General features: G+C 40.9%; 1 protein-coding gene across 6 annotated transcripts in view; it reads left to right on the plus strand.

The window, feature by feature from the left end:
• The first annotated feature begins 9333 nt into the window (after positions 1-9333).
• Positions 9334-26498, plus strand: part of cdc14ab (cell division cycle 14Ab) — a 67735-nt gene continuing 50570 nt past the window's right edge. Inside the window, exons 1-4 of one of the 6 annotated variants that reach the window (XM_066692568.1) lie at positions 9358-9855; positions 10636-10726; positions 10947-11022; positions 20401-20493. In XM_066692568.1, the coding sequence (XP_066548665.1) occupies positions 9759-9855; positions 10636-10726; positions 10947-11022; positions 20401-20493 (357 nt within the window). In that variant the 5' untranslated portion in view covers positions 9358-9758. Of the gene's footprint in view, positions 9856-10635; positions 10727-10946; positions 11023-20400; positions 20494-26498 lie in introns of all 6 variants that reach the window. The other 5 variants (XM_066692572.1, XM_066692569.1, XM_066692573.1 and 2 more) reach the window with 5 other exon arrangements.

Below are 26498 nucleotides of genomic sequence, written 5' to 3' on the forward strand. Positions count from 1 at the left end.
TTTCTCATTAATGCAATTATCTAACCAACCAATCACATGGCAGTTGCTTCAATGCATTTTGGGGTGTGGTCCTGGTCAAGACAATCTCCTGAACTCCAAACTCAATGTCTGAATGGGAAAGAAAGGTGATTTAAGCAATTTTGAGCGTGGCATGGTTGTTGGTGCCAGACTGGCCGGTCTGAGTATTTCACAATCTGCTCAGTTACTGGGATTTTCACGCACAACCATTTCTAGGGTTTACAAAGAATGGTGTGAAAAGGGAAAAACATCCAGTATGCGGCAGTCCTGTGGGCGAAAATGCCTTGTTGATGCTAGAGGAGAGGTCAGAGGAGAATGGGCCGACTGATTCAAGCTGATAGAAGAGCAACTTTGACTGAAATAACCACTCGTTACCACCGAGGTATGCAGCAAAGCATTTGTGAAGTCACAACACATACAACCTTGAGGCGGATGGGCTACAACAGCAGAAGACCCCACCGGGTACCACTCATCTCCACTACCAATAGGAAAAAGAGGCTACAATTTGCACAAGCTCACCAAAATTGGACAGTTGAAGACTGGAAAAATGTTGCCTGGTCTGATGAGTCTCGATTTCTGTTGAGACATTCAGATGGTAGAGTCAGAATTTGGCGTAAACAGAATGAGAACATGGATCCATCATGCCTTGTTACCACTGTACAGGCTGGTGGTGGTGGTGTAATGGTGTGGGGGATGTTTTCTTGGCACACTTTAGGCCCCTTAGTGCCAATTGGGCATCGTTTAAATGCCACGGCCTACCTGAGCATTGTTTCTGACCATGTCCATCCCTTTATGACCACCATGTACCCATCCTCTGATGGCTACTTCCAGCAGGATAATGCACCATGTCACAAAGGTCAAATAATTTCAAATTGGTTTCTTGAACATGACAATGAGTTCGCTGTACTAAACTGGTCCCCACAGTCACCAGATCACAACCCAATAGAGCATCTTTGGGATGTGGTGGAACGGGAGCTTCGTGCCCTGGATGTGCATCCCACAAATCTCCATCAACTGCAAGATGCTATCCTATCAATATGGGCCAACATTTCTAAAGAATGCTTTCAGCACCTTGTTGAATCAATGCCACGTAGAATTAAGGCAGTTCTGAAGGCGAAAGGGGGTCAAACACAGTATTGGTATGGTGTTCCTAATAATCCTTTAGGTGAGTGTATACACCGATCAGCCATAACATTATGACCACTGACAGGTGAAGTGAAAAACACTGATTATCTCGTTATCATGGCACCTGTCAGTGGGTGGGATATATTAGGCAGCAAGTGAACATTTTGTCCTCAAAGTTGATGTGTTAGAAGCAGGAGAAATGGGCAAGCGTAAGGATCTGAGCAACTTTGACAAGGGCCAAATTGTGATGGCTAGACGACTGGGTCAGAGCATCTCCAAAACTGCAGCTCTTGTGGGGTGTTCCCGGTCTGCAGTGGTCAGTACCTATCATAAGTGGTCCAAGGAAGGAAAAGCGGTGAACCAGCGACAGGGTCATGGGCGGCCAAGGCTCATTGATGCACGTGGGGAGCGAAGGCTGGTCTGTGCGGTCCGATCTGACAGATGAGCTACTGTAGTTCAAATTGCTGAAAAAGTTAATGCTGGTTCTGAGAGAAAGGTGTCAGAACTCACAGTGCATCGCAGTTTGTTGCGTATGGGGCTGCGTAGCCGCAGACCAGTCGGGGTGCCCATACTTACCGCTGTCCACTGCCGAAATCACCTACAATGGGCACGTGAGCATCAGAACTGGACCACGGAGCAATGGAAGAAGGTGGCCTGGTCTGATCAATCACGAGTTCAAGGTGTTGACCTGGCCTCCAAATTCCCCAGATCTCAATCCAATCGAGCATCTGTGGGATGTGCTGGACAAACAAATCCGATCCATGGAGGCCCCACCTCGCAACTTACAGGACTTAAAGGATCTGCTGCTAACGTCTTGATGCCAGGTACCACAGCACACCTTCAGAGGTCTAGTGGAGTCCATGCCTCCACGGGTCAGGGCTGTTTTGGCGGCAAAATGGGGACCTACACAATATTAGGCAGGTGGTCATAATGTTATGGCTGATCGGTGTATATGACTGACAGCTTTGCTGTTTAGAAATATTCGTCCAAGTGACATTTTCTTCCTTCTTCTTTAACGATGCAGGAAAAGAATTACATGGTGAGAGTTCAAATTGCAAGGATGAAATATGGTGAAGAATGTAACCTGACCACATTCACTAAGCATTGTCCAACATGGTAGATTTAGTGCACCATTTTAGAAGGGGAAAAAGCGAACATGCCAAGTCATGAAGAGCACTCCCTGCAGGGGCTCATCCTGAAAGATTTATGTGAATCTTTTATGACTTGATGGTGTTGATTTTTTTCATGAAGCGTGGTGGGAAAGGTTTAATGAATATTGACGCCTCTATTCGTGGACTAAAGCCCTTTTTCTTGGAGTGACTCAACTATTTAAAGCCTCCACTCCAGGTTGAGGACTATAATTCAGAGGATTTGAGGTCTGAGTTATGTGACAAGGGAGGTTTCCTTGTCTTACTGAGTAATGGTGACCCCTGTTGTCTTACCTTCAGGGAATTCAGCAGTGTGTTATAATTACTGGTGAGAGCTGCAACAGGCATCCCTGCTTCCGCTCTGCTGGGTGCACTGTGGACTTGCTGGGTGAAGAGAAATGAATAGAGCCACTGCACTCTTTTGAGAGGATTGAATGTATGCTGTCTACACCTGTTAGTGGTGGGGGTCGCAGTGACATGCCGAGTTTCAATTGCTGGTAATTGTGAGGGTATTAAAGAAAAAACTAAAATAAATTCCAAAAGAGCTACTCAGTACCGTGCCTATAAAAACTGTGATTGATATGTATTGGATACTTGTTTCTGATGTTACCCCTGTATACCCCCACTCTAGCGTAGCCAAGATGGGGCTGAATACAGCAGTCACCACAGTGGCCCAATCAGAATTGCGTCATGCTGCATGCCCTAGTCAGTCACCCCAGTGCCCCCTCCACATGTCTTGTCACTTCACCATCCTGGTCGTCAGCTCATCGTTGTCATGTGGTAGAGCACTAGTAGAGCAAAGGGTAGAGAAAGCCATGATACCAAGTACCATGGGAAAACAACCAAATAACTGTTCAAATTTAGAGCATAATTTATGGGGGGGGGGGTTGCAAGCATTTTGAGTGAGCAGATAAGCTGTAAGTGTGTCACAGTAACTGTCATAAATCTCCTACACCTTGCTCCTTAGCAAACCCTGAGGCTGTGCTGAATAGACTGGTAATGTGGTCAACTTTGGGATGGTGGGAAACAATTCCATGCCTCACTTTTTTTCCTTGGTTACTTTGGTGAATTACAAAGCCTCTAATGAACTCCTCTCATTCTTTACCTTCTAATCCCCCCGCATCCATCTCTGATGCACACACAAACAAATGACTCTGCAGAATTGGTGACATTGACTCTGGGGCAGCACATCGTCCTCTGCCTAGACATTTGCATCTCTACTATGTCTTCCTTGGCAATCCCTCAGATTATAGGTAGATATAGGTCAGGGCTTGGGGGATGGGGGGCGGTGGGGTCTGGTTAGTAATGCTGTGTTTATCATGATTACTCATAGGACAGAAATTGTTCTACAGTGGATGTAATCAAGTTGTGTAGAATTTCTCGTCCCATTCAATGGATCTGCAATGGGCCTCTAGCCTTGTTAATGACATAGGCAAGGTGTGCTTTTGATTTGAGTGAGTGGGTGATTTAGTGTGGGCATCTGAATTTGTTGAAAACCACTGAGCTTCATTCTGTGTGGTATGTTGATTGTTTCCTTTGCTTAAAGGCCCAGTACCAATATTTTGAAATAAAAGTTATTGTCCACAACTACACTGTAAAATAAATGCTTTAAATTAATCTGTACATTATAGTATATTATATGCAGTTAAATTATGTATGATGTATTTTCAGTAGGTTAATTCCTGGATCTCTAGGACACATGATGTCTGGTAAGAAAGCAAGTGTTTGGCAAGAGGAATGTTAACATTTGTGTCACGGAAAGAATGTTGTTTTCCAAATTTATATAGATGGTGGGTAGTTTCAAAACTTTCTAAATGTAATTTTTTTGTAATTCTAGCATAATTTGAGTATAATTGTCCAATCCATTTTTGAAAGCTATTTGGCCATTGAGTGAAGTGTTGAGACTTGAGCACACATAATTTTCAGCTTGGGTGTGGTTCTGGGACTGAGATTTTTCTGAACATCACTGCCCATGTAAGGATGGAATTAGAACTTAATATACTATAACATATTAAACTGTCTTTCCTAGCATGGTGTGTTTGACCATAAGTTAATTCCCAAAATCATAGATGTTCACATTATGCAGAAATCCATAAATCACAAAATACATGTTGGTGTTTTCCTTCGACCCACAGAGTGGTATAATGGCTCAGAGAGGACCCTCCTTTCCCATGTAGAAGATGGCAGATTTGAATCCCATCTGGACCTAGTTGTGCCAAAATTAAATCTTGCAGTGAAATGGGCTATTATAAGATACAATAGTGATACGCTGAGTTAACTAATGACCTTGCTGCTAAGGGGCCAAGGAGTAAAAAATGTGTGTGTGGTTCAAAAACCACCCAAGCTGGCCAGTAATTTGGCCTGTATTTTATTTTACAACGTCAAATGCGAGAGTGTCTAAAATGCTTATGTATCGCATAACATACCTTCATTCAGGGGCGGACTGGGTCCAAAAAACGGTCCTGGACCTTTACTCAGGGGGGCGACGAATGGTGAAGTCTGGATTTTGTGCAGTTCTGGCTGCCGACGAAGTGCGGTCTGCGGGGGGGCGGGGGTTGGCGATGTGTGGCCCGGGTGTCTACACGGGGTGACTGGCCCATATGGGAATCAACCGGCCCGCCAAACTAAAAAATGGACCTATGCCTTAATTTGCTTAAACATAACCATTACTTGTCAAAGTTTATAATCCTAATGTTATCAATAAAAGATGGAGACAATTAAGTAACATTAACATTGCATATAATCAGTGCTTATATGGTTTATCATACTTACAAGATAATAATTATTATTTTCAATAACGAATTTGACTGAACAATCAATATGAACTTCACGTTAAGCCCAATATAGTAAACCACAATCGAGTTTAACCTTAAGCACAACACAAGCTTGGATACACAAGATACTTTGATACTTTGATACTTGATTTTTATATCACTTTAAACATAAATCTTTGGTTTATCAGCCTGGATATGGTGTCAGTCTTGTAATTTGTGAAGTTTGGATATAATGGTTACATTTTATGTACAGTAAGCCACGTTAAGCATTTTCTATATTAAACGTAGACTCTGCCACTGAAAGCTAATATTTATGTTCACAATGTTATATATAAATTGATATATTCATACATAATTTGTATATAAATTGACTGATTCAGTGCATGCTGGAATACTCCATAGTCAATGATTATCTAAACCAGTGGTTTTCAAACCGGTCCTGGAGTACCCCCTGCCCTACTGGTTTTTGTTCCAAGGTCTTAATTGCTTAATTGAATCCTTAATTGACCTTAAAAAGCAATATAGCATTCAATTAAGTAATGAAGACCTAGGTTGGAACAAAAACCAGCAGGGCAGGGGGTACTCCAGGACAGGTTTGAAAACCCCTGATCTACATGATACTATAGCCTAACAAATAGAAATTAAATGAAATCGTTACTGTCTTTCACATGTTGTTTTGGCGCATTTGAGAATGTTTCAATTTATGTCTTTGCAGGTTCACTATTACAATTTGGTAGCAGGGCCAGTTGGTTTTCACTTCCATTTAGGTAAAAATAAAAAGCCAAAATTAGGAGTACAACCACACTCTCAAGCTCCTGCATTGTTCTCACCTAAAAAAACAGACTATCTTTCAATGTCAGGCACGCAACTCTCGACATCCACAGCATCTGACATAGTTCACCCGGCTTGGGTATTACAGTGGATACACAACAGAGCCGTGCCATGCCAGCTCGGCTCGGCTTGGTTCTGGCACTGCTCATATATGCCAGTGGAAAAGGGGCACAAGTGATTGCTGCTGCTGCTACTTTGTTAAATTAGGGGATTCATTAATTCTCAAGAAGAGGGTCAGCTTTGATCAAAACTGTTATTTTTATGTCAAAGCTATTATTATTTGATTTCTTAGACACCCTTATCCAGGGTGACTGTGGGGTCGTTTGTTGTGTCCAAGGACGTGATGTAACAGGGTTCTCTGTCAAGGTCGAGCGTCATTGTTGTGGCCACTCCCTTGTGTTCCAGCTGTCTTCCGGCCTTGTCAGCAAGCTCCCGGCTCCCACACTCCCTCTCCAAGCTGTCTCGCGGGGCACAACAATCATCACTGTCCAGCTGCAAGGAATGGGAAAGGGCTATCAGACACCATTTCCTGCTCACGCTTCTCAACTGGAGGGTAGGGCATACAGGGTGCAGGGTATTGCTGTAATAATAGCCTATATTGTACTATCCTAGTACTAATCCTCTAATAATAATTAAATGAGTATTAGTAAAACTTTAAACCTGTAACAGTCTACAATAATAATTATATTGAAATCATTTACAAGGACAAGGGCACCCCCTGACCCAACCCAACCCACGACCCTTTCAAAACACTGCTGGACGGTCCAGTTCAGCCCAAGCCATGTTGTCAAAATTGACATTTCTGCCAGCCTGGTGGATAAGGCTAAACAACAAGATACTGCTGTGTTTGAGCCTGCTATGGTTTGTGATCAGTGCTGTGCCTGTGACATGTTATCTGTGTTAAGGCCACTAATAGCAATCAGGTGTGGGGCCAAACACTACACACATGGCACAGCGTGTATAGAGGGTATAGGATGAGTAAAACAAAACAGGGAAAGCATTTTGAAAGTAATGTTACGTTGTTATCATGGCAAAAAGAGAACTGGTCTAAGAAGCAGAAGATTGCATTTGTACAGTCTTTGCAAATACACAGTGAGTACAGTACAGTGCTGTAGGTTACTTTATATATTGCTAAGAATTACATAAGCAGTTACTGTGGCAGAAAAATATGGCAATCCTTTAACAATACAACAATATTTATGTATGTATTTATTTATATATTTATTATTTCGTCAAAACGGCCGAGCTAAACTGGTTTGTAGCATATGTGTGTGTGTGTGTATGTATTTATTATATAGTGTTTCCATGATGTCATATGTCATATAGCCTAATAGATTACATTAAATACAAAATACATCAATGCGTCAACTTCACAATTGAAAACGTGACCAGGTCGTAAAAAGCTCTTGAAATTCACACCAGACCCAGAGTAGCATATAATCCCTGAAGGACTCCACTCAGGTGCGGTAACCCGAGTCTCTCCTACCTGACACTGGAGCCTGTGCTGTCTTCTCTTTATTTCCACAGACAGCGCCACACGCACACGACCCGCCGAGGCCCTTCTGTGCGGGGCTTGAGTTGCGGGATGCGGGGAGGAGAGCGCCTCGCCTGACCGGTCCGGCTCGATCCCCACGATCCCCTATAGAGGTATGTCAGACACCTCGTCCCGGGACGGAGACGGTCAAGACCACCTCAGCGGTTGGAGCTACGACTCGGCCATCCTACCTGCCTCGGCAGCATACAGAGTGTGGATATCCCTCATCGCAGGTGGGTGCCATTGCATGATGTATCGGTTTGATGTTGAGGTGGACAACATTGGAAGAATCAAAAAGTAATACTTTTTGCAGTTTGGAATATGTTTTACAATGTCTACTTTTCAACCATTCATTACTTTTTTATTCTTTTAAGGGGGAAAGGTGGTTAACCTGGGATTTTATTGTTTATTTATTGGTTTATTCATTTTTACTCTTTGATACCTTTCATTGTGAAAAATCTACAAAACAGACATGTATTTCTTCTATAAAAAACTGTTTGAATCTCTGTACCAGTTACTGCTTGTCATAATGGCTACAGTGCATTAGATAGCACAAGTATGATTAGCAATAAAGGATGAATAGCATTTTGCAATTGGTAAGGTCAGTTAGATGAGTATTTTCTTGGCAACTGAAAGTCAAACCAGCAGACCATCCCAGTTTATGCTAGATTAGACCTAAAGAGCACAATGCAATATACAATCAGAAATATAGTTGGGTTTTCGAGTCACATTCCAGAAAAGCTGGCGTTTTGTGTGTATTTCTGTTTGTGTGTGTTAGATGCGAGTGGGAAAGTGAAAAACGATTCGTCGAAACCCTGCCTACAGCACACATCTATGTCTAATAATTTATGGACATCGATCTCAAATACCTCTGACGGTAACAAGCTATCATCAAGATAAGAAAATGTCACATTGGTGAAAGTGGCTCACTTCATTCTTCTTATTATTATTTTTATTTCTTGGCAGACGCCGTTATCCAGGGCGACTTACAACATAAGTGCAAACTTCATGCTTGTTGACATGGCAACAGCTGTGTGCCTCTTGTCCTCGACCCAGAAGACTGAGCAGATTGAGCACACTGAGGGGACTGTACATGCAAACCACATGTGCAAGTGTTGTTATTAATTATAATCTCTGTGCATCATACGTCTGACAGTGCTGTGAGCTTATACACTCCCGATCTGGATCTAAATATGTTTTTATACATTGATATTAATTATTATTATTATTTATGTATTAATTTCTTAGCAGACGCCCTTGTCCAAATAAACTTCGGAATTATTTGGAATACACTATATTGAACACATATCTGGGATGTTGAATGTCATAAAGAAAGGGGATTTAGCGAAATAATTCGCACAGTACCAGCTAACTTGTTTCCTCGACAGAAAGTTGGTTGCGTTCATCTAGTGAGGATTTCCGCAGTTCAGTGCGAGTCTGCGCGGCTCCACCAATGGGAGCGGTGGAATTCTGCAGATCTGCGCAAAACTGCGGTAATCTGCACTAGACCGTTATTTCTCAGACTAGCTATTTTGGCTTGGGCTAGCTTCTGGTTTTACGTTATCCAATTTAAGATACAACACTGTCCCATTAAAGTAAGATCTTCATTTTTCTAGTTCACATTTTTTTTTTAAAAATGCGTTTCCATGTAAAAAATCTAATAAAAATAGAAGGGTAGTGTTAGCACACGTTGTCATAAAGACGCTGAAGTTTATTGTCGCAGTTCTGCGCGGATGTGCGCTGCTGCGTCTGTGGGATCGGGGGAATTGTGCAGATCTGCGCAGGACTGCGGACATCTGCGCTACACGGACGCGAGCTGTTTAAAATGCGGGCTCCGCCCATGCGCCCTGAGTCCTCACTGGCTGAGTGCCGGTGATAGGCTGTGGGAGAACACGCCCCTAGCAACGGTGGCGTGTGTACTGATTGGCGCTTGGTAACCATGCGGTGTCCCTTAAAGTCGTCGCTCAGTTGCGCAGCCATGGAGGAGACTTGATTTGTGCGCGAAGACTTGGCTCGGAAAGAAAACAAGCCTTCCTAGGAAGCGGGGATCATTACCACACCCACCGCTGGAGGAGAAATAAATCCAGAGCCACAGTACTCGCGATCTTTTGCTTTGAAGTGTTTTTCCGTGTGACTGATCTCCGCAGTGGAACTTGTTGGGGAATGCGCAGTGATTGTGAGTGGAGCACCCGCGCTTCTCCAGAGGTCCTGCGCCTGGGCAAGTGCTACTCCGTGCGTCGAGGATAGACACCCCCGCTTTCTTCTTTCCTCTGGGGCAGTCTTGTGTTTTCCTTCTGCTGCTGGCCGGACCGCTAGCGAAATCCGTTCATGACTCTCGATAGCCTTAAGCATTCCCCAATTCTCTCCACTTTGTTTAAAATGGCAGACGATCATGAACTTCTTGGGGCTTCAGAGTTCATTAAAGGTAAGGCGAGCTACCACCGCTGAAGTAACTGTCCGCGGTCAGCGCCTGTGTTTGGAGTTACTACGCAGTGTTTCCACAATACAAAAGCTTGTGATGTTTAGAGTAACCACACCAGTTACGTTGTTTCCTTCATGTGGTACTGTTCTTTTTCAGCCTTTATTATTAATAATAATATTGCAAAAGTATATAGATCTTCCGACAGTATACTCTCCGCTAATATCTGTATTAGGTGCTAAGATTAAGACTTAAGAATCCAATGAGAAATGAGATTGTCTCCTTTTATTTGATCTTATTCTATATAGTTTAAGTAAATCATTCTATCATGTTTTTCCACACTAATTCTTATCATAATATACCGTATTCATAAGAAAAGCAAACCCATACATGTAGAGACAGGATTATACTATTACATCCCCCCACCCCAAACCCGAAGGCCATGGCTTTGTGAGACAAGTGGTTCATGTTTTTGTTTATTAATGAAGAGTTGTTCAGTTTAAAGGTAAGTGCACTTAATGTAGCTCAATTATATTATCGTTTGATTCATTCGTTGTTGAAAACAGTTTTTTTAATTTCTTTGCTGTTCTTAAATCGATTACCGAAACTTTCAGCAATAATCATGATTGTGTTTAAACTCTTAACCAATTCCAGAATACATCCACAAATCCCATACAACTGTTCGTACGATAATCTGTGGAAATATAAATGATAACCTATTTATCAAGAGTGAACCGACGTGAACTACTAATGTAATGCATTCAACTCCGTTTTTCTGTTTCCCAGATCGATTGTACTTCGCAACCCTAAGAAACAAACCAAAAAGCACCGTAAACACGCATTACTTCTGCACGGATGACGAGTTTGTCTATGAAAAGTAAGTTGTTCTCTCTTTCTCCCTTTTATTCATTGTGTTTTTTGAATGCATTTCTGAAACCGCAGCAACAAGTCTCTGTCAAGTTGAACTGAACCACGCTAGTTCCTGCCTTGTACTTATTCCTCTAAAAGCACCCAGAATTATACATTGTATTGCATGCGTGTTCCCAACATTATTACTGGCAGGTGTTTAAAATGTCTCGTCTGTTTTTCGTCTTCAGCTTTTACGCAGACTTTGGACCTCTCAACTTGGCGATGCTGTATCGATACTGCTGTAAACTCAACAAGAAACTTAAAGTAAGTTGCTTTGCGGGTGGTGGTTTTGGTCACGCCTGTCCTACATGCGAGAGGACGTGTTTGTACTCTAGAGCAATCACCCCATAGCATTCACCCTCCCTCTTCCAGCATATTTATAATCATCATGATAGCCGTTGGATGTTGGATGGCAATGATTACAAGCAGCCTTAAATAAGATCACTTATGTTTATTTAAAGTTAGTTTGGCATCTGGAAGAGATTCTTGGATTTCTATGTATGGGCAGTCATTTACATCATTAAGTTAAATTTAAAAAACATTCTCTGTATCCCCTTCATGCAAAAAAAGCTTAAATAAAACCAGCCAAAAAACCAAAAACTTAAACCCAGTGTTTAATACGGTTACATTGAATGTGCTCCAGATAGGCCTTTGCCCACTAATTGAAAAATGACCTTTTTCTGATGTGGTGTAGTCTTGCGTTTCTAAGGTGTAAAGTAATTGTGTGAGAAAAGCAGCAGCATTTTTCAACAGCACATCATTGTCATATGTTGCAACACTGGGTAGTCTTTCACTGAGCTTGAGAAAAGTAGGGTCAGTGATTCTTTAGTATCTTGGGGTGACATTATGAATGTAATGTGTGTCTATAGAGTTTAGCTTCTTGTAACTGTCCTGCAGGTTGCACAGTATGACATGTAGATGTGACACTTCAGTCTTCAGTGTGCAATAAGTCTCATGAAGTTTGCTTGTGGTTTTTAAGGCAGTTTAGGTGAAGATAATTGATCCATTGTGCAGGAAATGGGGGAACAAGAAGTTGTATGCATATACACTCAACTTAAGAATAGAATATGCACTCGTCAAGACATGATGAATTTGGCTGTATAAGACTGGGATTGTTTTCAATTCGACATGACAAATGTGTTGCTTGTTTGTGATGTAATGGCACCCTGCACTGACGTGTGAAGAAAATGCTGGGACTCTCTTTACTGTCTGATGTCTGTTAATCATTGCCATGCCTTGCTGATGAACGTGCAACTGAAAGCTCAAGAAAATAACTTTTGTTTCCACCCTCCCATTAGGACTTGACTGACTTTCACAACACATTTGACATAAATGGTTTAGTCCTTACACCATCCCAGACAAAGGCAGTGAAATTGCCAAGGTATAATTTTTTTTTAAATGGGGCTATATTTGCAAAGTGACTCCTTGACATCAGATGTGATGTGTCTTTATGATCATTTACATTTGCCAGAGCATAGATTGACTAAAACCATTACATTCCCAACGGCATGTTTTTGCACCGTTCGTCACCGGTGTGTCTTGCTGGCATCATCGTCTTTTAGCTCTAATCCATTGACTCACTTGAGTTAATGCTGCATAAATATACACACACCATTACATGTTTGCTGATCAGGACTGTTCTCTTAAGAGCAGGGCATTGGTCACCTTAAACCTTAAGTACTTGTGCGTGCGTGCGTGCGTGCGTGCGTGCGTTGGAAAAACAAGCCCTTCATGTAGGCCTTTTAAATTGACCATGTCAATTTTTGCCTTTGCTGCCAAGAAAACCCAACAAAGTCCTCAAAACATGATCACAATTCCAATTTATTATAATGGAACGTATTCAAATGTGCTTAAATTATGTCATGCAATTTAAAAAGATCTCAATCCTTCCGAGTTCTAGGTGGTTGTGGTATTTCCTGCATGTGTATTTTCACGCTGAACATAATCTATGAAATTATAGAATGCTTTTTGGATTGTGTTCCTTCTACACCTCAATCCGACAGTTAATCCTGGGCAGTGAGTCTGAGATGTCACTTTAGTATATGAAACATCATTCAGTGCAGTCCTAAGCAACAAATTGCAAGCAATTAGTGTGTGGGACTATTTCTTTTTAGTTTTTTTTTTCCCCTTTCTCCTTTCCAGAGGTGGTCATGTGACCGCTTGGGGAATCAATTTTTTTTTTTTTGGTTTTGTTTTGTCTGGATTATGAAAGCTTCTTTACTGGTATGGAGAGGAGTATTAGGTTGCCTGTCTGGCTCGCCTCATGTTTCATTAACTGCAGCAGACGGGTCATCGGAATGGTCGGTTTGCGCACGGACATCCTTTGCACGAGAGAGAGTTTTATGAACTGGGTTGTCCTTGAAGGGGTGTAAGCCTGAAGGTCGAAATAACAACATGGGAACAAATGGCAACACCCATACTTTAAAACCAAACATTCCTAAAATTGGTCATTTTAAAAGTATATTAAAGGGAAAATGTTATTGGAAACTCTCTACATTAATTGTATTTTTACTTCCTTATTGACAACTATTTAAAAATTAAATAAATAAATAAAAACACAAATTGAGGGCAAGAAAGCGAACCAAGGAAGCAGGCTGGCAGCCTTTCCAACAAAGCTGAAACTGCCTTTATGACTGCTATATAAAACTCCTTTAGACTGGCATTCCACAAAACACCTAGGCCAGAATTGACACGGATAATCTTTTATAATGGGCTGTACAGCAAGTCAGAAACCATATGATTGTAAAGACTGTGTAGTATACATTTATTCCTTTCACATACCTCTGACTATACACGAAGTGTATCATGGGGGAACTTGACATTTACATTCTTCCAGTATTTCAGCACTACAGTGTGCAGTAGAGCGGTTTATAATTAAATGGTACTTTGTTCAAAACCAATGTACACTGAGGATCAGTTAGCAAATGCAAGAATTTGGCTGAAATGAGGGCATTATAATTCTGTGTGTAAATGGAATATTGTTTTTGTTTTCTCTGGTGGCTCCAAACTCTTCATTCTTGCTAGTCAACCACTGGCCCAAGTTGTTTGTTGAATCAAAGCTCACAAGAATGGTATTTTATGTAAATTTAAGTGCAGGTTTTCACTTTCACCTGCAGCGATCATTAGCCCCTGATTGTCTGAAGCATTAATCTTTTTATTTTTTTGTATTTCTTCTTTCTTTTAAAGTGTCATTATTTTGTTTCAGCATTTTGCTCATATGAGTTGTGACTGTGTTTGCTAACTCGAGTCTGCACCAGTAATATGTGCAAGACCATCTCTGAATATACCCAAAGCAAAATGTAATCGAATAACAAGAGTTCCTTTTTAAATACCTGTTTTGTTTTTTGCACAATTTGTATTGATATTATGATGCAATATTCTAAACCTCTATAGCTTAAGGTTTTTTTTAATACACAGATTTGAGGTCTCTGTACCCTAATCCAGATTTACTTCATTTTAATACTTTGTGTTGAATCCCATTTCCTCCCTGTGCAAAGTGTCTAACTGGACTTTCAATTAATAGAGATTTGTTTCCTCTTATGTATTTTGTTTGTTTGAACAGCCAGTGTGTAGTTCTGTGGTGTTCTCGTGTTTAAGAATGGTGAAGGTAAATTACTGTGAGCATGAATTTTTCCAATGGTGGGCTCAGTTTGCTGCATTGGGTTTGTTTAGCGTAAATTGCCATGGAGAGAGCATTCCATTGCTTGGATTAGCATGACAAGTTTAACAACATGGGGGAGTGTGGTGGGGGGGGAAATAATGGGTGGAGTTAAATATAATTTCAATTGATATGATAGTGCATGTTGTTAGGATGCCATGAACACTTTTCATCAGTTAAGATAAGCCAAACCCCTCCTTGCTTGCCCAATTTATCTTGACCGAATGCCAATTACAGAAGTTGAGCAAACATGGTAGCTATGCACTATTCACTTTTGCTTGGAGTTGTTTGGCTAAACAGCCTCCCTCTTTTGCTTTCTTTGATTTACATGTTGATTACCCAGATAAGGATTCCACTGAATGTCTGAGTTTTATATTTTATTTATTATGCTTATTCATGTTGCATGAACTGTGATCCCTGTACTTTTTTTAAACTTCAGCTAGAAGTATATGTAGTTCTGTGAATTTATTTTTGGCTGTTGCTGCTTTTGTTTTGATGGGTTGGTTTCTGTTATTTCTGCAATATTGTGTGCTGGAAACCCTTCCTCATTTAGTCTTTGTACTGACTCGCACCCCTAAAAGTGAATTAAAGGTGATGCACTTATACCATTTACTGTATATTTCTTAGAATGCCTTTTAAGAGTTCCCTAAACCCAAAGATGGAAACTGTTAATATGTGGGTGTCACTGGCAGTGGTTACAGTTGCAAAATACAGGAATTGGTGTGGGTGGGGGGGGGGGATATAAGATGGCATTAGCCAAGAAGCTAACTGGGGCTTGTTTCCGTTACAAACGTGAACACGATCCAGCGTGTGAGTCTAACAAAACTTAATCCCTATAAAAGATGTCCACACTATAAACCTTTTGAATTTTTGGACTAGGAATGCAGTAACAACCCCCCCAACACACACTACAGCCTAAGGCCCTGATGTGTAAACATGAATGGAAAAAGGTTGCATCTTTTGTAAACTAAATAAGAACATAGTTTACAAATGACAGCAGGACTTTCAACCCATTGTACTTGATTTATAAAATGTTACACCTCCTAAGAGTCGTATGTGACTGAAGAAAGGTATTGGACAGAAGACAACTGATGTTTTGCACAATGCAAGCAGTTAGCACATGCAATAGTGTAGGTTTGTGCATGTTTGTTCAGCAGGCAGAATGAGTAATGGCTTCTCCTTTTATCCAAACCAGGAATGTTCTGTTATTTAAAATGTTGTCAAAAGGGATGTTGAAGACCTGTACTATATTTCTCGGATGCATAGGCCTATTTATTGTCAAGGGTGTTTCTTGCCAAAACCTAATTAACACTGAAATTGCCAACGTACTGTACTCTCATGGACCCAATTTCTTTTGCTTTGTGCCTCTCTGGCAATTCTTTAACTCTTTGGCCACCACATACGATAAGTATGTGGTAAGTTAAAGGACTGGCAAAGAAAGCAAAACCTTAAGACTGAAACCCCCAAACCCCCGCTTAGTTTAGTTTTAGGGTCAGATTTTTAGGTTTTAGCATAAATTAATACCCAATTAATGCTGCACACACTGCACCAACAAGGCAGAAGCTAAAATAATAAAATGCCCCAAAACACTTCTTATAGACTAATACTGTCAAATGCTATGGTAACACTTCTTAATTGCTCAATTTGCTATAAAATGTTTTTGTTTAGTGTTTTTTTTCCTTCTCTCCTTTGTGCGTGGTGATAGATTGGAAACCTGCAAAGATGAGATGTGATATTTCAGCATTTTATGGAAGAGGTTTTTGAAAGTTGTCAATCTGTGTGTGCAGCTTGATTTTCTTGCTTAAACTTGATATTAACGCTTTCTGTCAAAGTACTTTTGAGTTCATGGTGCTTGCATACATTGTACATTTAGAAGGCAGTGTAAATTTAACTTTAATTAGGCCTGCTTGCCTGCTAAGTGTAACAAACCTGAAATGCCTCCCCTGGTGTTGACTTGTACAAGAGCCTGCAAATGTACCTGTACACCACCTGAAATGGCACTGTGTGCCAAATGGTTTAAAAGTCAAATTAAGCAAATTATTAGTCCAATGAAGGTTGTGTGGCCCCAGTATGAGCTGGAACGGGAGGAAAGGGCAACTGCACTGTCAGTGTCCTTCAACTCGGGTCCTCGAGGGCCAGAGCTCTTAGTGACATAATAAGTGCCATTTAGCCTCTTTCCTAGGTCTAATGCTGGTGATGCCAGCTTGTCTTTTCTCGCTGTATTTGAGGAACACTAGTGTTGAGCAAACTAATGCAATTCCTAGGAATTGGTCAGATTTGCACCCCCCCCCCCCCCCCCAAAAGGCTTAAAATGCCCACATTATGCTTCAAGAGCCCCTCCACCTGTTCTAACCTAGCCTATATCATTGGTGCCAAAAGACAGTGTTGGCATTGTACTCGGAATGCCAACTAAGTAATTTGAATAGTTTAAATGACCGTTTTCACCCAGCTGCAACACCGCTCTTCAGGAAGCCTGTGGCAAATGCAACAATAAAATGCTAGTTGCAAATTACAGTCTGTGCTTTGGGTGACTGTATCGAAGTTTTGATTTTTAGTTTGAAAAGATTGAGAGGCAATAACCAAACCTACAATTTTTCATGCATTACAGGTACAGTTTGCTCAAGCTCATAAATCATCCACTAGATAAAGGATGTAGAAGTCTGGCTTTGCCTTGTTACTGCTTGTCTGCTTCACATAGTACCTCTCCTGGTTATGTGGCCCTTGCTACTGTGGCTTTCTAGCTGTCCGGCTCAGTTTTGTTTTGATCCTCGGAAGTACTACTGTAGTCACTGGCCTCCTGCCTTCCAGCTTTATAATCAGGATTCATCTGCAACTTGAAATGTGCTGGTTGAAATTGTCTGCACGCTAAGATGTATATATTTTTTTGCTGCCTGCAGCAAACATTTCTAACATCTGCATTTTTCAGCAAAGTTATTGCAGTGTTGAATTGCAGTTTTCTTTAAAAGATAGTCTTTATCTATATTTATATACACACATGTGGGTTTATGTATATTCAATGTAATAAGTTTGATACCCTTCCCAGGAATTTGCTTTACCATTTCCAAATATCTTGCCAGACAAAGAAAGTACATTTTTAATAAATATTTTACCACTTCAAATAGAGGAGTGTCATCTTGATTTACCACATTGGATGTTAATAAAGTCATTTGATACATACTGCCACACTTCTCAAGATTGAAGATAAAACCTAATAGTACAGTAAAAGTTTAGACCTGAGCAATGTTTGTTCGCATTAGTAGGCATTCAATACAGCTGAACAGAAAGTATGCAATTATATCCCTTATGTAATTGAGGGCTCCCTTCCAATTTTGTGAGTTATTCTAGACTTAATAGTCTGTAGACCAACCGAAATCTGGACACTATACTGATGACCAACCATCTAATCGCATGTAGTTAAGATTTTGTTGCCCTAATGCAGAGGTTTTCAAACCGGTCCTGGAGTATCCCCTACCCTGCTGGTTTTTGTTCTAACCTAGGTCTTAATGACTTAATTGAATGGTGTATTGCTTTAAGTCAATTTAAGGATTCAATTAAGCATTTAAAACCCTCAGTTGGAACAAAAACCAGCAGTGCAGGGGGTACTCCAGGACCGGTTTGAAAACCACTGCCCTAATGTGAGAATAAGTGGTCTTGTTTTATTAATACAAAGACAATGCAAAAAGACAGTTGGACAGTTTCTTGTTTCTTTTAAATCTTTTTCTAGCACTTACCTTTTATAAAACTAGATTTTGGTCTATAGTTGAAGTCAAGTGTTTTGTATTTCTTTGGGAGTTGCAGTTGATTGCAGACTACATAGTAATAAAATAATCACTAAATTGTCACCACCCATAGTTTGCACTCTTGGCAATTTTAATGTGGGGGTGAAAAAAAAGGTGTGAAAAATACTATTGTGAATCCCAACTGCTTTCAACATAGTGGTGCAAAAATCAAAGGCCATTTTTCCCTGTATTGATCGTTGGGAAGGTTGTGCTAAAGCAAAATATGATCAGATATACACTCACCTAAAGGATTATTAGGAACGCCTGTTCAATTTCTCATTAATGCAATTATCTAACCAACCAATCGCATGGCAGTTGCTTCAATGCATTTAGGGGTGTGGTCCTGGTCAAGACAATCTCCTGAACTCCAAACTGAATGTCTGAATGGGAAAGAAAGGTGATTTAAGCAATTTTGAGCGTGGCATGGTTGTTGGTGCCAGACGGGCCGGTCTGAGTATTTCACAATCTGCTCAGTTACTGGGATTTTCACGCACAACCATTTCTAGGGTTTACAAAGAATGGTGTGAAAAGGGAAAAACATCCAGTATGCGGCAGTCCTGTGGGCGAAAATGCCTTGTTGATGCTAGAGGTCAGAGGAGAATGGGCCGACTGATTCAAGCTGATAGAAGAGCAACTTTGACTGAAATAACCACTCGTTACAACCGAGGTATTCAGCAAAGCATTTGTGAAGCCACAACACGTACAACCTTGAGGCGCATGGGCTACAACAGCAGAAGACCCCACCGGGTACCACTCATCTCCACTACAAATAGGAAAAAGAGGCTACAATTTGCACAAGCTCACCAAAATTGGACAGTTGAAGACTGGAAAAATGTTGCCTGGTCTGATGAGTCTCGATTTCTGTTGAGACATTCAGATGGTAGTCAGAATTTGGCGTAAACAGAATGAGAACATGGATCCATCATGCCTTGTTACCACTGTGCAGGCTGGTGGTGGTGGTGTAATGGTGTGGGGGATGTTTTCTTGGCACACTTTAGGCCCCTTAGTGCCAATTGGGCATCGTTTAAATGCCACGGCCTACCTGAGCATTGTTTCTGACCATGTCCATCCCTTTATGACCACCATGTACCCATCCTCTGATGGCTACTTCCAGCAGGATAATGCACCATGTCACAAAGGTGGAATCATTTCAAATTGGTTTCTTGAACATGACAATGAGTTCACTGTACTAAACTGGCCCCCACAGTCACCAGATCACAACCCAATAGAGCATCTTTGGGATGTGGTGGAACGGGAGCTTTGTGCCCTGGATGTGCATCCCACAAATCTCCATCAACTGCAAGATGCTATCCTATCAATATGGGCCAACATTTCTAAAGAATGCTTTCAGCACCTTGTTGAATCAATGCCACGTAGAATTAAGGCAGTTCTGAAGGCGAAAGGGGGTCAAACACAGTATTAGTATGGTGTTCCTAATAATCCTTTAGGTGAGTGTATAGATTAACTATAATCGACAAATTAAAGCGCAAAACAAAATCAAATCAAAACTTGTTCTACCCCCAAATAGCAAAGTACAAATCTGTACCCTATTGCAGTTAATTTTTTTTTTTTTTTTTTTTTTTTTTTAAGATGCCACTTTGTACGTGTTGTATAAATCAAAAGGCAACAAGGTATGAGTTTGTAACTTGACATGCTGACCTGCCCACGAATTGGTTTTAATTTGCGTTAGGCCTTAGGCCAGTGGTTTACAACCCAAGTCCTGGGGATCCCCTACCCTGCTGGTTTTTGTTGCAATTGAGCTCTCAATTACTTAATTGAACTAATTTCTGTAGGGGTTTTAAGTTAAGTATAGAATTATATAAATAACTTAAATAACTCTTATTACACAATTTAATAAGTCCAATCTAAGCAGATTGTTACTTCGAATAAGGTTCAGGTTAAGTTGGAGAGCTCTGTTGGACTGAAAACTACCAGGGCGGGGTGTCCCCAGTACCAGGGTTGGGAACCTCTGCTTTGGGAAGCTCAAGTGAGGTTTTCATCATTTGGCAAATTGGTGTTTTTGTTTTTCACTTCAGCACTTGAGTATATCCATGATCTGTTGGCCTGAATGCTCTTTTGTAAAATAAACAAATCACTTTCTGATGTCTAACCCAACAACAGGAGTAAGGCATGCAGCTCCTGTACTGTGGTGATTTTACAGAGTTCTAATTTTATTGCATCTGTCCTGTTCTCTCTCCCCACCAGTCTTTTACCTTGTCGAGGAAGAGGATTGTCCATTACACCAGCTTTGACCAACGCAAAAGGGCAAATGCTGCCGTATTAATTGGTGCCTATGCTGTGAGTATAACTCCTAAGCAATGACTTTATTTATTTTTTTTTGGGGGGGGGGGTGGGTGCCAGTGTTTTGCTGTACTTGTATTACTTGCTAATATTGGTAGTAAAACCTCAATTAATAAGTTGCTCCATAGGGAAGGAGTGTGACCAGGGCCAATTGTCTCCCCTATTGTGCTGTAGTGCTCCTGCCTTCATTAAAAGTTAAATGTCAGCCCATTTGTTTCCAGACAGGTTCCTTTCAGCCCTCATGATGGGTTCTGAGGCGGGGTTTACATTATGCTGGCTTCCTCTCCTGATTTATTGTAACGTTGCAATCTCTGACAGGAGGGCAGTCATATCATTGTCACAGGAACATTTAACATGCCTAACTGCTACATCTGTAAATGAGGCCTCCTGGCGCTAGTTGTACTAACAGGATCAGAAAACAGGATTGGATCCGGGCTCAGTGGATCGGTATCATGAAAAGGCATTGTACAAAACAGATCAAGATCCGGCTCCGCTGATATGATTCTTGATACGATTATTAAGCAGCGTGGGCGGTAACTAAGGAGTTTCCTATTGATGTAAATGGGCTCGTCAGTCTCTCTGCGGCTGTTTGAACATCTACCACTCTAATGACTCGATGACAATCGCAAACCTTTCAGAAAACTATACTGTGCTATTGTTGATGAGTTTAATTCATTTAAGCTTAGTTGTTCATGAAGTATCCCAATGCATGTTAATGTCAGTGTGCTTATTGTTGCCACTGAATCCGACGCGATCATTTGTAGTCTATCATCTGAAAAGTTGTTCGTCAAGGCCAGGGCACTTGGATCCATTAAAACCTCACAAAGTACACAACCTTTAGTTTCTTGCACTGGTGTGCATTTCTTTAACTCCTCAACTACAAAAATAATTAGCCAATAATCAATTGTATTTATAACGCGCTTTTCTCATTCCCAATAGCACTACAAGTCAAACCGTGAAAACGAACAAGATCAAACGGGCAACACAGCATTAGCAACTCGAGTATTTAAAAATAACTTGCATCTAATTAAAGTGAGTTTTAAGAAATCTTTGTAAATGTATGTCACTTTTTAATTGTTTCTGTGCTTAACCAGACTTATCCAGGGTTCAAACCGTTTGGTAAGGCATGACTGCGCTTCGATGTAGGTCCTAAAACAGGATCAATTATGTCTGAGGTTAAATATGCTCTTTTAGGTTAATCTACACCTCTTTCATAAGTCTTCCTCCCGAAATAAAATACCTGCTGTCTGTTTTACGCTGGCGAACTAGATGAAGTCTCCTGTTTTCTGCCTTGAAAGCCTTTTAAGCCCAGTTTCCATTTGTATCCCCGGGTGTGTGTGTTCCTGCTGATCTGGAAAAGCTCCTCTGGTTTGATGTGGTCAGAGCCTTTCATGATTTTGAAGACTTGAATCAAGTCCCCATGTAGTCTCCTCTTCCAGGGTGAAAAGGTTCAGGTCCTTCAGTCTCTCAGTAGGACATTCCCTTCAGACCTGGAATAAGTCTGGTTGCTCTCCTCTGAACTGCCTCTAGAGCAGCGATATCCTTCTTGAAGTGTGGAGCCCAGAACTGTACACAGTATCCAGATGAGCTCTAACTAGTGCATTGTACAGTCTGAACATTACTTCCTTTTATTGACTTCTTGCTGTTATAGTATTGAAAAAAAGTTTTACATTAATTTTAGTTCCAAGAGCTATGTTTCTTTCTATTGCCTTTCCTGATCCCTCTCTTAACATCTCTGTTGCAGTTCTATATATTTTGTATATTTCTATTAAACTATTTTGGCGAATGTGTTTTGGTCCACAAATTGCAAAATTTTGCTCAAATTTCACCTGAGCCTCTAGTAGTATATTCCTGAAATATAACTAAGCATTTTTGACTGAATCTGTATCTAGTGTGCCCCAGTCTAACTCTTGAGTCTGACAAATTGAGTTAGAAAGCAGTCATTTTATTCCTGCTTCTGTAGTCCCAACTGGGCTTTCCCAGTCTGTTTTGAAAATTTAGAAATCCCCAATTATAAGGTGAATGATTCCTGGTTCTCGAGAGAACTCGCTTCATTGCTTTTCAAGGTCTTCCCTTAAATAATAAATTTGACTGGGAATACTAATTCAGCATGCAGTGCTTTTGGTCAGTCATTTAGAGATCAATGGGAACAGATAAATGTATTAGTGCTCTCTAGGACTAGGGTTGAAATCACTGCTTTGGAGAATATTAACTAATTAAAATGTATTAATAAATCGCTGAACTGATATAATTCTAACCCTGCATTCCTTGGATCACTGCTCTTCCCTACATGTGAGGTCACCTATGCACTTAGAGGGGGAAATAGCCATGAACCTCAGCCTCTGGACGCAACAAAGGAGTTGTCCTGGTTTGCATGCTTTAAGCCTGTGTAGTCCCACTGACCTCTTGGAGAGGGAGATCTTGCTTTTACAAGGTTTCCTCCAGCATTTCTGTGCCGGTGTCCATGGGGATATCTCTGCCACATGGTCGGAAGCCACTGCCCTTCTCGACCTCTGAAAGGTAGTGGCAGCAGTCTTAATGCCCTAAAGATATGCTTTCCGAAAGTCCCATCACAAAAGAAGCTGCTGAGGCGAGCTTCCACAGTGCCTTAAGGATGCAGCAATCCTTTCCACAAAATGCCAAGCAATAATAGCGCTGGAGTCATTGAAACAAAGTGACCCTTTGTCTTCAAGTTAGTTTGGGCAATGTGCAGCACTATTGCAGCAGGACTAAATACAGACGCTCTGCTTGGTTTCGTTTAGTTTCCCAGTTGCTGCAGCTCTGAGGCCCTCAATAAGGAAACGATCAGAGCTTGTTAGTGTCAACTGTCTACAGACGATGGACATTGCCTTTTCCTATTGAATCGGGCGCAGTAACTCATTCTGCGGAAGCTGTGATTAGTCCATATGCATCGGTAGGAGCTTAAATTAGAAAACATTTTTAAACTTTCTATTGGGTATTATGTTAAATCCACCATGAAATTGCAAATTTAAAACCCCCCTCACTACTACTCTCAACAGAGTCCTCTTTCTAAAGCCAGGAAATTACATTGGTGGTCCTTGCAAAAACAGTTTGTTCCCATGTGAAATTAGGTCTGCCACCTAAACAGGCTCGGTTAACTCGGACACTGCTTGTATATGTATATAGGCTGTATAAGTCCCCCCCCCCCCCACCATGCATCTGTATTAGTATCACAGTGCAAAACCTTTGATCTCCTGCACACTCTATAAAAGGGAATTACTGATCACTGGAGAATGGCTAAGTCTGAAGGGGGGAGGTGGTGGCTGGCTGGTAGATTATAAAAGCTGATTAAATTGTAGTTAAGGGGGGGGGGGTTCTGTCTGGAGGATCTGCATCCAGTTAAGAATAGAAGTGTGTTGGTATAAATCAGTTTCCCTGATAGTGGATGATGTCTGTAATTAAAACCCAGGAGATAATATTCTCATCATTGATGGAAGGGAAATGGGTTTTGACCTAGAAAGGGTTTGGGACGGGGGGGGGGGAGAAATAAATGTTTAGTGCTCTTCAATATGGGGTTCATTCTCGGTGGCTAGGCGATTTTAACTGCTGACTTGTGCCAGATTTTCAAGTCTCTTGTCTCTTCATAACGTTCTGTTCGATGTGCAATACACTAAAAGGTGTCATTTTAGGGCAGTCATAAGTGCAAGTCTTTTCAGTGTGTGTTCACCACCAATGCAATAAACTTCAAATGTTCAGAAGAAACTGACTGGTTACCACAAATAGTTTGTCATCCAATGAATGGCATCCCCAAGATGCATCTGTGATACCATTTGATTTGGGAACAAAGTGTCTTGACCCAGCTTCGTAATCCAAAAAGACCTCGACACCCTTTCCAACAAGGATTTCGAATCTTGACGTGATTGACTGTGGATTGGGAATTCCTGTAGGAAATAAAGTAGTTTGTGTTTTTATGGTCTAAACCATAACTGGGGTTTTTAAGTCATCAGGAGCTTGGGACCCAGGAAATATGAGAATGAAATAATAAGCATTTGATTATAGCACAAAGATCATGAGAAATATGGAAGCTATACGTTTGAGGTAGTAGTGATGCACACATCTTTAGCTTTGTATTCTACCTGTATAACCAGAGAATATTTATCTGGCAAAGGTATAGTAGGTATGTAAGATTGTAGGCCTATATCTACAATTTTTTGAAGGGAGGCAGAGTGGGGGGGAGGAGTAAGGCTCATTGAAATTGGTGCTGACTGATGCAAAACTCCAGCCTGTTCCCTCTGCAGCCATTAAGAGGGATTTTATTGATTGGTACAGCCAGTCTCCAACGAGTTCATTTCTGTACACTCGTTTCATTCCAGAGCTGCAGACCTGGTTTTGTTCTTGTTGGTGTTTTTTTTTTTTTTTTTTTTTTTAAAGTCCTGGTTTAGAAAAGGGGATTATTCGAGTTAAATTGAACAGCTGGCTTCGGAACTCTACATTTTCCCTCCGTCATGTGCACCTTTTAGATGATCGGTACAGCACCTCTGCCATCTTCCAGCAGAATGTAATACAGTCCCTATTCAGCAGGATCCAATCTTGCCATTGTAAATATTTTATCAGCAGGACCGAAATAACAAAGCTCTTCTTTCCCTGAAAAGAGCGCTCTCCATGCATGATTTCATGCATTTTTACACCCCCCTTTCAATCAGGCTTTCTACAGTATGCACAAACAAATAAATGAAATTAGTGTGTGTATGTTATTCTCCCTGTTGTGTATGAGCTATTTTTAAAAGTGCAGGTTAAGGGTGAAGTCCATGGGGGTGGGGCAATGCTGAAACTAAGTGTTGGGGGGGGGGGGAGGGGTTGTGCATCCCCTTTGTTAAACACTGTGAAGGTGTTTTTCAAAGCTTTGGGTTCCAGGGTAAAAAAACAAAGGAAATCTCACATGTGCATGTAGTTAAATCTTCATTGCATGTATTCACTGAAAGGAATAGCCCGGTACATTGTTCAAACATCTGATTTAAAGCGCAATGGAGGACACTTTCTTTCAGGTTAAAAATGTTTGTGGTCAACAGTATGCAAGATAGACCTGAATAATCTGTATTAAAATGATAACAAGACAGACCTGCCTGTACTATATTCCCAATTGAATTTAAATTAAACGTAAATGTTACTTTTTTCCATTAATACCTTATTTTGCCTGAATGTATAATTCAGCTATGCGTTTGTGTTGTAGGGCTTTTAGCGAGTGACGTTTCCTTTTTTAAAAATCCCATTACAGTCCCAGCGAGCTGTACATGTCAGAGCGTTGATGTACACTTACTAGCCTTTAGCACTAAACCTATTTAATTCGTACTTCAATATGGAATTATCTGAGCCCTGCTACCAAATCATTCATACAAATTGGAAATCTGAAGGAATGACAATTCAAAATAACCTTTTTGTTTCCTTTCTTGGATTTGGATAATATTGTCAGGTAGTGCCATTGTGGTTTAAACTGCCTCTATAATATGGCGCACGGCAATCTGTAACATTTAACACTAAGCGCTTGTCAATTGCCAGCACAGGGTTGTTAATAGATTTTGTCCTATAGATAGATTATAATCTAGGTTTGTGAAAACTGTATATAGCCATTGCTTTATAAACTGACTGAGTGCTTCAGGTCTTTTGATCTCATTGTGCAGTGTAATGCTCTCCCTGAATAATCAATTTGCACATTACACATCCGTAGTCTATTTTCTGGAAATAGACCTGCTGAGGTTGACAATATCAATATTGTAAATTAGCATCCTTCCATTATATTGCCCTGTGTATGAGAACTACCTTCCCCCATCCTTATTACATTCCAGCTCTGGCCTCCTTCTCTCGTATAGAAGGCAGTTGTGAATGTGACAGTGGGTGTTTTTTTTTTTTTCTTTTCTCCAATACTCTCGGTGTAAAGCAATATGACTGACATCCATCTGACCTCTGCTGGGAAGTAACGGGAGGGGGTGTGCAGCTGGGAGGTTGAGGAAAATCACTGTGGGGGTGTGGGTGTATGCAGAATA

Source organism: Amia ocellicauda, chromosome 19, assembly GCF_036373705.1.
Source record: "Amia ocellicauda isolate fAmiCal2 chromosome 19, fAmiCal2.hap1, whole genome shotgun sequence".
Taxonomy (NCBI): Eukaryota; Metazoa; Chordata; class Actinopteri; order Amiiformes; family Amiidae; genus Amia; species Amia ocellicauda.